At 38.5% G+C, this 15914-nt stretch overlaps 1 protein-coding gene across 3 annotated transcripts; it reads right to left on the bottom strand.

Annotated features, from left to right (window-relative positions):
• Positions 1–138: 138 nt before the first annotated feature.
• LOC103704339 (condensin complex subunit 2-like) lies at positions 139–15549 on the bottom strand. 3 transcript variants are annotated; one of them, XM_008787585.5, is made up of 13 exons: positions 15119–15549; positions 14898–14999; positions 14687–14804; positions 11906–11976; positions 11771–11831; positions 11481–11681; positions 11094–11377; positions 10883–11027; positions 10545–10798; positions 10416–10446; positions 6705–6844; positions 2362–2472; positions 139–556 (listed from the first exon to the last, which is right to left on the bottom strand). In XM_008787585.5, exons 1-13 carry the CDS (start codon positions 15425–15427, stop codon positions 356–358), a joined length of 2028 nt encoding a protein of 675 aa, XP_008785807.3. In that variant the 5' UTR covers positions 15428–15549; the 3' UTR covers positions 139–355. The 3 variants fall into 3 exon arrangements, with proteins under 3 accessions (XP_008785807.3, XP_008785809.3, XP_088578265.2); XM_008787587.5 differs by lacking the exon at positions 2362–2472 and having other exon boundaries at positions 15119–15540; XM_088722139.2 differs by lacking the exons at positions 10416–10446; positions 10545–10798 and having other exon boundaries at positions 15119–15540.
• Between the last annotated feature and the right edge of the window lie 365 nt (positions 15550–15914).

Genomic DNA, 15914 nt, shown 5'->3' with positions numbered 1-15914 from the left:
GTCCACGAGAGGGGATGATATCATGTGAATAGTATATCTGCAACCTTGGTGATCTAAGAAGATTTGAGAACAAAGATTATGGAATTCTAAATGATCAATTTTAGGTTGATATCCTGGATGCCAGCAAACAAAATAGAATTTCAGTAACCAACCATATGGTCGTTGCATTTGAGCAAGGAAGAAAACAAACATGATAACAAGTTAGTGATACTATATCTTCTGTATACAGAGCGGGGGAAAAAATTGTGCAATACACATGGGATTTGACAGCTCCACAATCAACAAGGTAGCGGCCTGGCGTTGTGACTTTCGAGCTGCTCCAGATAAATATTTTATATGACAATATGAACATTACTTACACAAGTGCGGAAAGGGGAATTTTTATGTCAAGCTCATCCAGGCTAGTTCGATCTTGGATGTTTAGGCAGTGCTCATTAGCCAAATGCAAGAGGCAAATGAAAACCAGATGTGGGGATATTTTATTAGGTGGAGCGGCGGGGCTGTCATGCGGAAACTGCTGCAAGATTTGTCTGAAGGAAACTATAGCCTCACATTCCTGTAGATGAAGATAAATATTCAATAACCAATACTCTTTGCAGTAAAATGATGATGATGAAAGAATTTACTCATAGCAAATGATTTCAGGTCAAGGACATGATTTGGAATGGTATGATTTGGAATTTACTCATAGCAAATGATTTCAGGTCAAGGACATGATTAGACTGATACACCAAATTCAATTGAATGCTACAGGTTGTGTATTCCTGAGAATATAACGGGTGTCTTCCCATTTTCTCTTACCCAAAAAAGGGTTTATTAGAAGTATTTTAGCCATTTGCTTTTGTTACAGAAAAGATCAATTTAAAGTTTCTGGAATCAAAAAAGAATGCATTGACTTCCACCAACAAATTAATAGTAACATTACAGGAATATTTATCCATTTGGAGCATTACAATCACGGTAAGGCTTCTTACTGAAAATATTTCTTAAAGGTTTAAAAGATGAAACGGTTCTAATACAACATTATTACGAGAATCATATGATATCTGGACTGAACTTACAATTTAATTTGGATGAAATGATTTACTATTTTAAGCTTTATGATTCAATTTGATTACATCGCAGAATAACTTTTAAACCTTATCTGGCACAATCATTATCGTTATAAAAGATCCAACAAAGAACCAGAACACTACCTGATTGATCAATTGTCATCAAGAAATCAATCTTGCCTGGAGAAAAGATGGCAAAACATAGTTGTATATGGTAACTATGATAAACATCTTCCATTATCATGTCAATACATGCACATGTTTCATGTATGCTTTAGAAGGCGATGGAAGATTCAGTATAGTCGATTCAAATTCGTCTTCCCTGTCAATGATGGACCAAGAGATTGTCGATATGAAGTTTTGCAGTTGCAGCCTTAATATATAGCTAACAGTCCACTTTCTTTTTCGGTAACAGACAGTGAAAGATCAATAATCACTGCGGATGAATATAAGTTGTACCCTTGCTTTAATGTGGAGACACCAAAGGCATATGTGCAAGAGTGACTAAACTTGTATCAAACAATCTGGTATGGAACTTCTAATAGTCCAACATCTAAAACATGAATTACAATGAAGGTGATCGAATTGAATTCAGTGTTAGTTCTAAAATCATAAGGAAATGGATCCAACTTGTGGCCCTAACTAGCTTTGTAAAGGCTTGTATTCACCTAACTAGGTGCATGGAGTATACACACCTACAGCAAGGTGGACGTAACCCAAGCACATAGCTACAACAACCTAGTTTTCATGCTATCCTATGCTGAGGCATAGTCTCAGCCGAGAGAAAGGCTAAATAATGAGCTTGCACCACTCTTTCTTATACAAATTGGGCAGAGGTTTCAATCCCCACAATCTTCCTCATTAGTTGTCTAAATAAACATCCATTAAGAAAATGAAAAGCTTAAACCATGTTTTACCTCATGCCATATTATGGTTCTGTTCTTGTTGCAAGTAAATGTTTCTACAAATGATAGTTGAGTTTAACTAAATGACTGCATTATATCTTCATCTTTGTTTATCATATATTTTTTCAAAATGAATTGAAGACATCAAAGATTATGCAACAATCTTATTTCTGTAGTTCCAGTCTGTTTGCATGAGAAAAAAAACCGTAATTCAGGTATTATTGCTAAGCCCGTTCTAGAACGTTATGTAATCAGTAGAAGAACAAGATGTATTAGATAGTAATGTTCCATACAATATGAATTGAAACTACAGAACACATTTTCCACTCATTTAAATTGATGGAAAAATATAAAATAAAGAAATTGGCATTTCCATGTAATTGGAAAAAATATAGTAGGCTCACCGTTTCAGACTTCTCTATTGAGTTTTGCATCTGATTCCATATTTCTTCCTTTAGTAATTGTACATCAACTTGTTTTGCAACCTTGTCATATTGAATGTCAACTTTATTTACCTAATATTTATTCAAAAAGAAAAAGAAAAACTGGTTAAAATAAAGATGATACTTTTACTGATTACTATTAGCTTCATATTGAATAAGGTTCATGTTTCCAAAGAGGTTGAGGCCGAAATGCTGGACACCATGATCAATCTCATGAAGGCACCTAAAGTCTTATCTTTCTCTGACGAGGAAATGAAAGCCGGAAATTGTGATAAACCCAAGCAATATTGCTACTTAAGAACTTCAAGCACTAAAGCTCATGGCCTCATGGTTCAATATATAAAGCAGAAGATAAAAGTATTGCATGAATAAGCATAACATAAGGCTTCATGGTTTCTTTAATTTTATATTCAGCATGGTAAATTCAAATATTCTACTCGAACGAGAAAATTGTAAAATATATAAATAATAAAAGAGCCAAATACATTATCAGACATAATATATAGAAACAAATCCTATGCGCTATTTTTTATTTTAATATTCACTATATTGTTAGCTTTAATTACACTAATATCTGATTAAACAAGTCACATGTCTGATGAGTATAATTTGTTCATAAGATGTTTGAAGTTTCCATTGAAAAAAAGACCTTAGAAGTGAAAATCAAGTAGAGCTATGTGAAACAGCAAAAAGGCATTCTTAAAAATCGTAGCAAAGGGGCACACATGTCACATGATAATATAAATTATATTGAAAATGACTGATACAAAATAAAAGTTCTTTTACTTATTATGTTACATCGTAGATATAAATCCAGTTTTATAAAATGCATGAACTCAAATGATGATTAGATCTATTAGCTTAGGAATGAAAAATAATACCAATATCCATCCATAGCCATCAACCTTGTTCTAGCTATAGAGTTAGTTTATCTACTGTTCATGTCTAGTAAATAGTAATCCCTATGAATCTCTGAGGTTCACATAGGTCCTGTCCACCTTTAGATTCTGTCCTTTCTAGGGCTTTCTAAAATCTTCATTGCATGTTTGGATTCCATCTCTAAAAATTATGTCACATTGTCTTTAAGTAGTTTAAGTAGTGCAACTCCAACAGCTTTTACAGCTTTTATAATATAATGATTCTTTACTTTGTCGTTTCTAAACTCAACATGTAATCATCTCAGCATTCTTGTTTGCTTGGGATCTATTTATTGGCCACATTCAAGATGCAAATTGGCTACAATGTAGGCCAGCATCCTGGGTTGCATTCCATCCTTGGATGACTACAGTTATAAAGATTGTTTCACGTAGAAAATTTTTGAGAATAAACCATGTACTGTTGGAAAATATGTCAAATAAGATTTCTACAAGATGACAAATTGTTGAAATTGCAGTCCAGGCAAGGAGGTCGCAATGTTCTTACAGAGAAGCTTCAAGAAAAGATTGATTCCCAAAGAAAGCACTATTTCTTGTTTTAGAATTAGCCTAGTATTTATTAGAATAAAGAAGGTACATTGAATAAGATTTCAAAAATCAAAGATGCCAGCCTATCAAGTTGGTAAAAAAAATCCTTGGCAATTGGACCGACTGGCCTGGGATTGAATCCTGCCTTCACTAGGGCTTGTGGGGGTTGAGGGTATTTGGGGGTAGTGTAGGCCGTTGCATACAGGCCCTTCTATCCAATAAAAAAAGAATAGATCATCAAACTTAGAGTTTGCATGAGGAAGATATGGCCCTTGCTCTAAGGTTGTCATATTGCCTGGAGATCATGGTTCTTCCACTGATGCAGGATTGACATGAATAATCAGTTTCTGAGTCCATTTTTGTTTTTCTTTTTCTGGGGGGTAGTCGATTATTACATATTATGGATTAGCTCTAGACCAATGGCTTAGATTATGGAGTTCCTTAAAGACCTAGAATCAATGACTTTATTAAATTTATATGAGAGCTTTGATTGCTTTATTTTAGAGATAGCCAACCACATATTTGATAGTTGATCTGGACAAGGATATTTGAGAGGTTTAAAGTTCGGCATTTTCTTTTAGTTTAATAGACTCAATAAAGAAATTTCTTTCGGAATACGATTTCCACATTATTACCATCCTTCCTTCTCTCCTATTCATATATCATTTTTTGTCTCCAATTTTTTGTAGCAACAAAGTTTCAAGGAACCTATATTACATGTATATCCAGCATTTTATGAATTTTTCCCACAAGTTTCCAAGGCATGTCTCAATCACAAAAACACTTAAAAAGCACCTTTCTAACATATCCATACAGATTTAATTCAGTAAGATGAACACAAAAAAATATATGTCTATCAGTTCATTCTATTGTATAATAAATTCAAGATAACAAGACCAATCACATGGTAGTACCACTCAACCATCAATTTTCATTAAGACCTTGGTTTCATTTCCATTTCCACTGAGACTATATTGCTTACACTTAAACCATAAAATTATATTGATTTTGTACTCCAATTCTCTTTTATTTTCTCCATCATTCCAATACATCAATTAATCCTTTTCTTTTCTCATCGATTACCGGTATGCACTTTGAGATGTCAGGAGTTCAAGCTTTACAAAACTCAGTTTTAAGTATGTATGAGAGTTTACTCGCTGATTTACCAAAAATAACATAGAATCCATAATTATGATGGGATGCAGGGGTATTTTGCTGAAGCAAATCTTGAATAAGGAATGCTACAGATAGATTTAGATTGGTTTATACAGGGTTATGAGATTATTGGTGCATCCATGTTCTCATGTCGGCTGGTTTATACTGGATTAGGTTTATACCGGGTTACCGACAAAGTTCACCGTCTCAATACCAGACCCCGTACCGGTGACACATTAGCACAGTGTCGGTACAGTATGGTGCAAAATTTTTTTGACGTATCGAGTGTCAACACGTCATCCGTACCGGATACCACTACCGAACTAGTACGGTACGCCCTGTACCACATAATTCGGACTGATACGACGTACCATAGTTACCGACCTTACTAAGCTTTCTTATAAATCAAAAAAACTACCTTTACATAGTATACTATATTTCTAAGTCCCATATCTGAAGTGAACAAAGTCTGACAACCCGCCAGCACCTATAAAATAGCAACCCCCTCCCACTGTACAAAAATTAAAAAAAAATATCCAAAAAAAAATAGACAAAGGCTTAGTATTCTAATCCAAGTCAAGGTTGGCATGTCTAATGAAACGCCAACTTCTAAGACTTTTGTTTTAAGTTCCTAATGGAGCAAAGATATATGTGGTAGCACCAATTTACTGTAGCTTCCTTTCATCAAAAAAGTGTCCATTGTTCTCTTTTTTTTTTCTTCACTTTTAGATCTTTGTTTCTTTTTTTCTATAAATGCATGCTCATTCACAGTATGCATTTAAATAAACTTCATATTTTATCTTACCCAAATTAACTAGTTATCTATTCAAGGGATTAATTTGAGGAAGGAAGAAGCGAGATCCTCTTCTTCCTCATTCATCGACCAAACAGGTCAACTATTGCTGCTGCAGTTCATGCTTAATCATAGCACAGATATTGCATTAGTCTTTTGTTTCTACTTTCTTCTCTACTCTTTTAGGTTATTTCAAACGAAGGACACTTGGGGAGGGCATGCCCTAATCCAATAAGGGAGGATATGAGATTATCGATGCTTCCATGTTCTCATGTCGGCCAATAAGGTAGATCCTACCTGGTATCAATATATCAAAGGGTATCAAAAAAGGCATTTGGCAATCAGGGGATTTACTCATCAGCCAAATCAAGAGCAGAGATCTAAATATCAATTATAGCGGCAACACCCTATCAAATTATGGAGAGCAGAAAAGTAGGGTCCAATAATGGCATGCCCACTCATCTATTTCCTAGCAAAATTGGGGGGGGTGGTATCTTTCCAGATAAGTCAACTTTTCACAAATGCAAATTCCTTTTTTGTTTGAAGTTACTATATTAGTCAACCAGACCAACAATTTAAGATGTACGCAGAACAATGGTTGCTTCACATGCAACAAACAATCCAACAAAACCAAATGTAAATACATGTAAGTATATCTTAGTCCTAAGCAACTCACCAAACAAGAAATTAAGAAAAATCATGTGCATCGTGCAAGTTATGAAGATGCATGTTCCCCATTCATGTAGAGACAGGTTTTTTTCCCATGAATCATCTTTCCAAGGTTAGCCAATGATATTCACCATTTCAATTGTTTGATGCAAAATATGTCATCTCCAATAGAAGATAGAAGTAGCTAAAATTTCAACAAGAAGCATACAAGTAAGCAAGCAAACCTGACGAGGTTGGCAAACAAGAGTATCAGGATCATCTTCATCACTATAGACATGCCTGTCATTAGACCGATCATTTGTCATACTTTCACAGTCCCAAGATGGCATTGGATTGAAAGAGTGGTTTTCTTGTCTTGAAACATCTAACAAAAGAACAGATTGTGATAATAAATGAATTATCCTCACGAATTTGAGGTGAATGTAAGCAAGGATGATCGATAATTAATTCCGTTGAAAGGGTAAAAGAACTAGTTCTTAAATTACAACATATTTATAAGATGTAGAAACACAAAATGGTCTTGAAATAAAAAAAAAAAACTGAGCAGTTCATGAAAATTCTGATACACGTAGTCCAAAAAATATTTGTTGCAAGCAAGGACGAGTATACCCACAAAAAAATGAACCAATATAATGACAATGGACCATCAGTCTGGCAATAAGTTATGGTGGAAAACCACATAAACCTAGCATATTTTCAATTACTGCTACATAAAATTTGATATTGTTGCTGATCAGTTATCACTGAACCAACCCGAACCGGACGGTTCGGCCCGTACAGAACTATACCGACGTCAGCCCAAGATGGTTCAAGTGCTCGTTTATAAAATCCTCACTTCCCGAGGCACTCTCATTCGATGGTTCAAGAATCTTCGAGGTTCAACTGCCCCCACCCCCTCGTTTGATGGTTCAAGAGACTTCGAGGCTCTATCGTTCGCTCTGCCGCCGAATGCTATTGGCTCCCCTCTCTTCGACCTAGTCGTCACCGGTAAGCATCCCTCCTTCTTTCTCCCCCCCCCCCCCCCCCCCCCTCTTCTCTCCCTCTCCACTAGGGTTAGTAATTAGCTCTCGGCCCTCCAGTTCTTCATCCAGTGTTCTTCTCTTCTATATCTCTCTTTTTCAAGCATCAGGTGCCATGCCACTAAGGCCGAGCAAGTGGGCAGAGATCCATCAAAGTGGGTACAAAGTGGCGGTGGATGCGGAGGAAGGCCTACAGCGGAGGGAGGACAACATGGTGGAGATTCGAAAAAGCCATCAAGAGGAGCCTCCCCCTCCTTTCCTCCCTCTCCCTCTCCCCTTTTTCTGTACACCCCAGAACAGCATAGTTTAGAGTATCGTACCGAACTAATCGCCAACTAGTATGAGTTCTGGTGCTGAACAGTTCTGGTACTGGTTTAGCAGACCTTGGTGCTACTATTCTTACCACACTTTATCAATATAATTTCAAATGTCAAGTTTCATTGAAAACTTAGCATGGCAGTAGCAGCAGCAAAGAATGGGTGGTACCAATCTATTACTACTCAATCTATTACTACTCAATCTAGCCTCAAGGTGATGAAAATTCCTAGGGAACAACCATTTGCTAACCAGTCGAATAGAGCATTAACCACTCTATAAGTATGAACTAACCAAAAGGCAGTTTTCGGCAATCAATAACTAGGCTATCCCACAAAAAATATGGAGACATGCTATTTATGAAATAGATGGTATTCCCAAGCCAACCTTGGCCGACTAATGACAATGCTATTCCACTTTTGCAGGCCATTCAACCAAGGCCAAAGTTGAGACCTAACTGACTAGTTCAGACTTAGTGTCAGCTGTAAGGACCATTCAGTTGCAATCTAGGAACATATGACTAATACTAAGACATGTCTAGTACTCACAAAACGGACTCCATACTGTTTGGAGGAGGTTGATGGATCTGGTAATGGTTCTGGCAAGCTTTTAGAATATTGCATTGTCTCTTGTCTAAATCCACTCTTAAATGATGTCCAACTTGATCAAATGTCCTCTGTCTCCACCTGATTCAGTATTATTTTGGCATGACATGGTGAATTCCAAACGTTGAGCATTTCATATTTAATCCATTAAATCAAGATTAGTTTTAGTTACAGCATTTGGTTGGCAATAAGTTGTTACTTATCTTATTGGCATCTACATTAGATGACTGGGAAGAATGCTCTTCTTCAAGGCAAGCTATGTACAGCAGTCAACATGAAATCTCCTAGTATCCTAGCATACCCATGACAGCTTTTGCCTCCATGCTTTTATTTGCTAGTGCAAACTTATGGTTAATTGAGTATCATCATGTTCATTTTAGAGGTTGCTTCCACCAAGAGTTCTTACATTTATGCAACTTTTGCCCTATCACCTCTGTACCCATTATGGTTCTCCTAAGGGTAAATACATTAAACATAGCATTTTAGTGCAGGCACATTTTAGTGCAGGCACCTACACCAGTTCCATGTATTTACATAAGTGTGATGTTTCCAGGATTTCAGCCTGCATGTGTATTAGGTTATTGCCATGTGCAGTTTGCAATGTTTGAGCACTTACTCCTAAACTTATAATCATCCATGTTCGTTTTGTACTCCATTGTCACTGTATTACATCCATGCCACGAAAACCAAGAGATGATGGCAATGCTACGCCTGCATCAACCTTAAGTCTGATTATATAATTTACAACCAAGGTATGCTGCAGACGGACACCGGTACGGTACAGCGTATAAAAACGGTTCCGATCCCAACTGGGTCGGAATCGATTGGTTCCGTACTTGTACCGGTGCGAACCGGCCCGGTTCGCACCGGTCCAAGCACATTTTCCCCGCGCGTGGGCACGCGAGGAAGAGCGCCCGTGTGCGGGGCAGCGCGCCCCGCACGCGAGGAAGAGCGCCCACGCGGCTGGAGCCCGCGTGGGCCTCTTAATGCCATAAAGTGGTATTTAAAGCCACTCAGTGGCATTTAACGCGTCCGCGCGGACGCAGTGATTTTTTTTTTTTGAGAATCGCGCGCAGATGCGCGAGCGGAGAACGCGCGCGATTCCCTGCGCAGGAACCACGCCCGCTCGCGATTCCCCAGCAGGGAATCGCGCTCACGCGCGGTTCCCCACGCGGGGCACCGTGCCCACGCGGGCTGGCAGCCCACGTGGACCATTTAATACCATAGAGTGGCATTAAATGCCACTCTGTAGCATTTGACGCGTCCACGCGGACGCGGTGATTTTTTTCTTTTGGGAATCGCGCGCGGACGCGCGAGCGGAGAACGCGCGCCCGCGAGCGGTTCCCCGCGCGAGGCACCGTGCCCACGCGAGCTAGCAGCCCGCGTGGGCCATGTAATGCCACAGAGTGGCATTGACACGTCCGCGCGCGCCAGCGGGCGCGCTGTTTTTTTTTTTGTTTTTTTTTATGTCCGCGCGCGCGGTCCCGCACGCGGCTCCGGTTCGGTACCGGTGCCGGTGCCGGTGCTCACCGGTACGCCGGTACGGTCGGTCCGGCGAACCTTGTTTACAACCATTTGCTTCAAAATAGATTCCATTTTTTTTTAATGAATAATATGTGAGTAACAATTAGCAGAAAGAAAGAATGAGAATTAGAGACAGAAAAGAGACAAAAATATTGCAGAATTCACTGCTACATAAAGGCTAAAGTGTTTAGGCAATTCTTGTACATCAGTTGATAAACATTTCCAACCATGTATGCAAATCAATGAGAATGATAGTATGCAGTTAAAAATTTAATAGCAGGGAAAGAAACTGATGACACTAAAACATGGAATACCAACAAACATGATTTGCATGATAAGAACCTAGGATCCTACAGTAAACCAAGATAAACTCCATTGTGGAAATTTTTTGCATATAGAGAGTCTACACTCTACAATCAAAACCAGAGAGAAGAGAAGTAAAAAGGATATTAAAAAGAAAACCATATCTTACCAAAGGGTTTTCTCCTTTTCTTTCCAAGGCACTAAAAAGCAAAAAAAAAAAAAACATTTCGTCATCATAATTGCCCTTATGAAGTATCAGTAATAAATCGTTACAAAATTGTGAACTAATTAGTCTTACCAAAACATTGGGACAAATAAATAATCTAACAAGATTCTCAGGTTTGTAGTGGCGGTCTTCTGGAAGCATGATATTGCAGGCAACCCTACTCCCTGGCAGAGAAATCAACCTTGGATTTTTGGGAGGATAAAAGATATCTGGAATCTTGTCCTCCACATAATTTGCAAAACTAATATTGGAATCACATTTCTTAGAGTTTTTTGACCTTTTTGTTGCCAGTTCTGAATTATTAGTTGAAACCTTCTGTTCCTGACCTGAAATAATTTCAACCTCACATAACCAAAATACGCATGTAATATCAGGACCAGTGAGAATGAAATATCAGCATATAAATTTACCTTTGGTTTTCTGATACTTCCAATGATCAGGACCCGCCCAGGCATTATGTTTCGAAGAAAATCCTAAGCCTAGAGGCAACAAATCAGCTAGATTCCCAAGTTTTTCATCAATATCACATTCCTGGAATGTATGATCACTATTTTCCTGCAATAAGCATACATGTCATTGATCATAAGGCAACAATTTCAACATGTGGTGCATAAGTTATACCTCTTGATCACTACTACAATTCTGATCTGTACTGATGCAGGTGTCATCAATAACACTTGTGTGATCATCATACTCAAAGCTCCATGGACCATTATTCTCAAATGCATTGCTTTCCAAATCTATTTGGAAATTGTCCACTACATCTTCCAACACTGCCCTTTGTCCTACAGAACATACATCTGATGGCCTGCCATTATGTTGATCAAACTGATTCACAATTTCTCTCAGAGTTGGTGAAATGTCATGTTTTGCAGGCATGTGGACCATCATTTGCTCAACAAATTCTGCACAAAGAACATTAACACAGAAAAAAATCAACAGCAAATTTGACAATAAAAAAGTTTGCATTATAATACTATAATCAAATTCTGAGAGTGGTATATATACCTTTAGCAAATGAAAGGTCAATCAGTTCAGAATTTTCAGTCTGCGCTGTAAACATTATACTCATTTCCGGTGCTTCAGATGAAGCAAAATGTATACGACAGCTACCATACACTCCAAGGTTGTTCAGTAGGAGACCTTTGGCCCCACCTTCATCAAACTGAGCAGATGTTTGATGATATAGAGGATCCACAGTAAATGCCACTAGAATATACATGCGACATAAATGAAAATTTATTATTAAAAACCAATAAATAAATTCCTGGAGAAATTGACATGGCATGTGATATTACCACCAAACTTCTTTACATTAAGAGCCTCGTATGAAGATTCCAATGTTGACAAAGGTGACACCTGCACAAACTAAATACTGCAAGACAAAGACACAACATGGATATACAAAATCAAAATAGAACATATATATTGACCTTCTTATCTAAGTCTTTAGAAATATGCCCCTCTTGTTCAGTCCTGATAACGTTGCGCTCTGTTAAATTTTCTGCCATGATACGACACAATATACACCTTGTCAAGCAAGATACTAACATCAAAAATCATTGATTACATTCCCACAAAAAGGGTTGCAGAGTCATGCAAAGATAATATTATCAAGTCTTTATGGATCAAAAAGGAAATGCAGGCCTCTTCAATGGCCAACGTGGTAGATGCAGAGATAACTTTGAGGTAAAAAGATGCATTAAAATCCCATGGAGTATTATATGAAATTATTCCGAAAGAAACTTAAAAAATAAAGTTTTTCCTGTGCAAGTGTTTGAATAATAATTCTACGGTTAATTAATATCACGGAATTGACCAATTCCAGACTAAAAAATAAAATTTACTTTTTTTCCTGTTTACTATTTTCCCACATTTTTGGGACCCCTTCATTTCTGATAGAAGTAGCCCCCTACATAATCTCATGACAACCGTCTGACAACCCCTTCACCTTCTAAAATTTTGTGCATACTCACAGGCAGCCTCCCTAAAATCTTGGTTTTGTGATCAATCCATTTTGAAGACCTGGCTTTTTGAAATCTGGAAATGAGAGGAGGCCGTCTAGGGCACTACAGGCCTCTTTTTTAATCATTTGCTGAACAACCTCCAAAACATCCCTTTGTTTACTTCTTGTCCGAATTGTCAACAAGGGACTCCAAAACTCATATCTGAAACAAAAGGCAGGTCTGCCAGTCTTTGCAAAAGGTTCAAGTCAGGTCTTCCCACATTACTCCATGACAAAATGAAAAGAAAGGAAGAGAAAATCCAGTCAACCAATAGAAATGTTATCTCGGCATGAATGCACCAAAAAAATAAATTCAAAATCATCAACTAAACCAATATTTTTAACAATATGACTAATTAGAATTATTGGCCGATCTTCTTTATTTATATAATTTTACTTAATTTTATTTTTAAGATTTTTGTTATTATTTTTACAGAAACTTGAAAAATAAATCTGAGACCATTGAAACACCAAAAAACTGAGTTTCTCAAAACTTATTTGGAATGTAATAATTGTGATATAAAATGTCAAAGGTAATCGCTGGTCGCCCCACCAACTCAATAGTACCCGTGAAAGCATCCAAAGAACAAAGTAGAAAGACAAGATGGCATCGAAGGTGTATAAGCCAAGCCAAAGTATGGGGAAAAGGAAGCAGTTGAGCAATCACCAAGATGTTTCACTCATGTACCTTTCAACCAGGAATCTTCAAAAGCGAAGGAAGAATAACCAAATCATACTAGTCAAACCAGCGACAGTTACCGTAACAGGTATAGCATCATCCTTCGGACCGGATTCAGGGAAACGCTCCAAAATAGAATGCAATAGTGCCAGTGCAGCCCCCAGCCGCTGTATTTTTAATCTATCTCCAATAGTTCATGGTGGCCTGACCAAGTATTGAGAGCTTTTCCGGCACAAACAATCTGACCCCTGATTTTGTGGCTAGATAAATTTGTAGCCATGGGTTGGACGAATAGCCCAATAGAATCTTGAGCTATGGAAATGTCTAATGGAAGCAGCTTTTGTTGTGTGCATGTGTGAAGAAAAAAAGCAGCTTCTTTCTTCCATTCTTTCAGGCATGAAAAGAAGTGAATATGGACTCACTCAAGAAGCACTTCCCAATGTAGATATCTGACTCTAGCCATGCTCTTAAACAAAGATATGAAATGCATTGTGCAAAGAAAAAGGAGAGGGAGTAGTTTGATTCTCCTGTTATTCTGCCTTAGTTCGAGTACTCAATTTCCTAATTGGCAATAGCTTGGGTATGGGAAAACAGCTAGCTTTCCACAAATCAAATGAAAGATACAAAATATGGAAGTGCATTAACTAGAATGTGTACTACTGAATTTTTTATAATTTGCAGTCTGCCTTCATTCAGGATACTAATTCCCTGGATAGAAAATTTATCTATACCATTTCCTGAGTGTCATATTCAATAACTTCAAGTAGGCTAGGAACCCCAAGACACAGCATAATGCAATTAATAAGACCAAGATTAACATTTTATATGAACCGCTGCATGATAACTGAAAAGGGATGCATCTAAAACTACCACCCATATCTGAGTAAACTCTGAATCCTCAATCTCTTTAATTTACTTCCTCCCAAAACAAAAGGTCTTGGGACATATCTAAAAACGTTGCGTTAAATCAGATTAAACCTCAAAGCACCAAACTTCACTAATTCCTCTCGTAAAATGGAGAAGCCTCGAGGCCTCGGTTGCCAAAGCACAGAGGCTAAACCACAATGCAGTAGATATGTTGTGATTTATCAATATTCTGGTAGAGCAGTAGTAGCATCAAATCTCACATAGAGGCTAAACCACAACGCAGTAGATATGTTGTGATTTATCAATATTCTGGTAGAGCAGTAGTAGCATCAAATCTCACCCTAGATTGTAACCGTGCGTGCCAAACTTAAGAGCATCGATCTTAATTGCTTGCCATTCATACCAGAGAACTGATTTTTTTAATTACCTTTCATGCCAATAAGCTTGATAGAATTCATGTGAAGCACCGATATTAAATTTAGCTTGAAAGTTCGATGGTGCTCCAATCAAACTACTAAAGAAATACTATCAATACTTAGAATCTTGACAAGACTTGAATAGAACTACCAAAGAAACGCTCGGAAAGAAACCCATGTCAAGAACATAAATGGAAAAGGTCATCTTTGCTTCCGGAAAACCACCACAGAAGAAAATCCCACTAACCGTTGTCATCTTCTTGACTTGCCCGATTGATCCCTCCGAGCACCTTATAAGCCTCGGAATGCACTGAATCAACCCTCAACGAGTATATCTTCACCCCGGCCTCCAAAGTGCAGCTAGCCTTCATCAGAAGATGGGAAGGATCATTATCAGTTTGAAGCAACCGGTAGTCGGTAGAACATAAAAAAAGAAAGAAACGAAAAGACAAGGAAACCTTTTGAAAATTTGTCTCATTATCATCTTGGGCCTCGACTCGGATGATCTCACTGAGATGATCTATGAGGCCCAGCTCCCATGTGTTCTTCTGGTTTATCTTCTGCAAAGAATCCAGAGAAAGAACTAGGGTTTGAACAACGGCCACGAATCAAGAAAGAAAAAGAAACGAAGGGTTCGAGGGTTCGAGGGTTCGAGGGTTTGTGGCCGGGCAAGACCCACGTTCTCGCTGGCGAGCCGGAGGCAGTTGTGGTAGAGCTCCATGATCTGCTCCGTGTCGAAGAAGCCGGGGCGGTCGGAGGAGGAGAACGGCGGAGGGGGGTGGAGGGCGGAGGATTTCAGGCGGATGGCGGCGGAGCGGGCGGCGCGGGACTGAGCGCGCTCGAGCTGGTCGTCGTTGGATCCGAGAAAGAAATGGGGGTGAGGCGTGGGGTACTGAAGCCGGGAAGCCATCGGAGGAGCCCCGCGCTGCGGCGGAATCGACGCCACCTGCGAGCGATATAACTCCTCCTCTTCCGTCTCCTCCCCCATTTCCGTTACTGGAACCACCACCAGGGGTCTACGTTGGATTGGCTGCCCTGGTGCTTTAAAAGAGAGAGAATTTTCCCTCCTTTCGCTGGCTGCTTGAACAACACGCAACCGACAAGGATAAGCCTGCGTGAGGCCAAGCGCAACCAGCTATAAAAGTTGTGAGGTATATTTGGATCTTGCCACGTAAGTATACTGTTTGATCACTGCCGCTTATCTAACAAAAAACAAAAAAGACTTTCATCAGGTGTTATGGAACCTTTTCCAGGGGACTGGTGATTTGATGGAGTTGAGCCAAGTTTTGCCGGTTTTCACAGTTTCGGATTTTAATTTTAATTAATAATTATATCGCTATTTAAGGAGTTTCTTCCATGATCTTTACAGTTTTGTATATATTTTTCATGCACAAAATTTTTTGCAAGTAACTTATATTACATATGAGTACTTTCTTAAATATTGATATGTTGCAACTTTTTTACATTTCATCATT

Source organism: Phoenix dactylifera, chromosome 5 (genome assembly GCF_051530095.1).
Source record: "Phoenix dactylifera cultivar Ajwa chromosome 5, Ajwa_hap1_PhDact_Kaust_v1.1, whole genome shotgun sequence".
In the NCBI taxonomy this organism is placed as follows: Eukaryota; Viridiplantae; Streptophyta; class Magnoliopsida; order Arecales; family Arecaceae; genus Phoenix; species Phoenix dactylifera.
The sequence above is the reverse complement of the archived record's forward strand: the minus strand, read 5'-3'. Positions and strand labels throughout refer to the sequence as shown.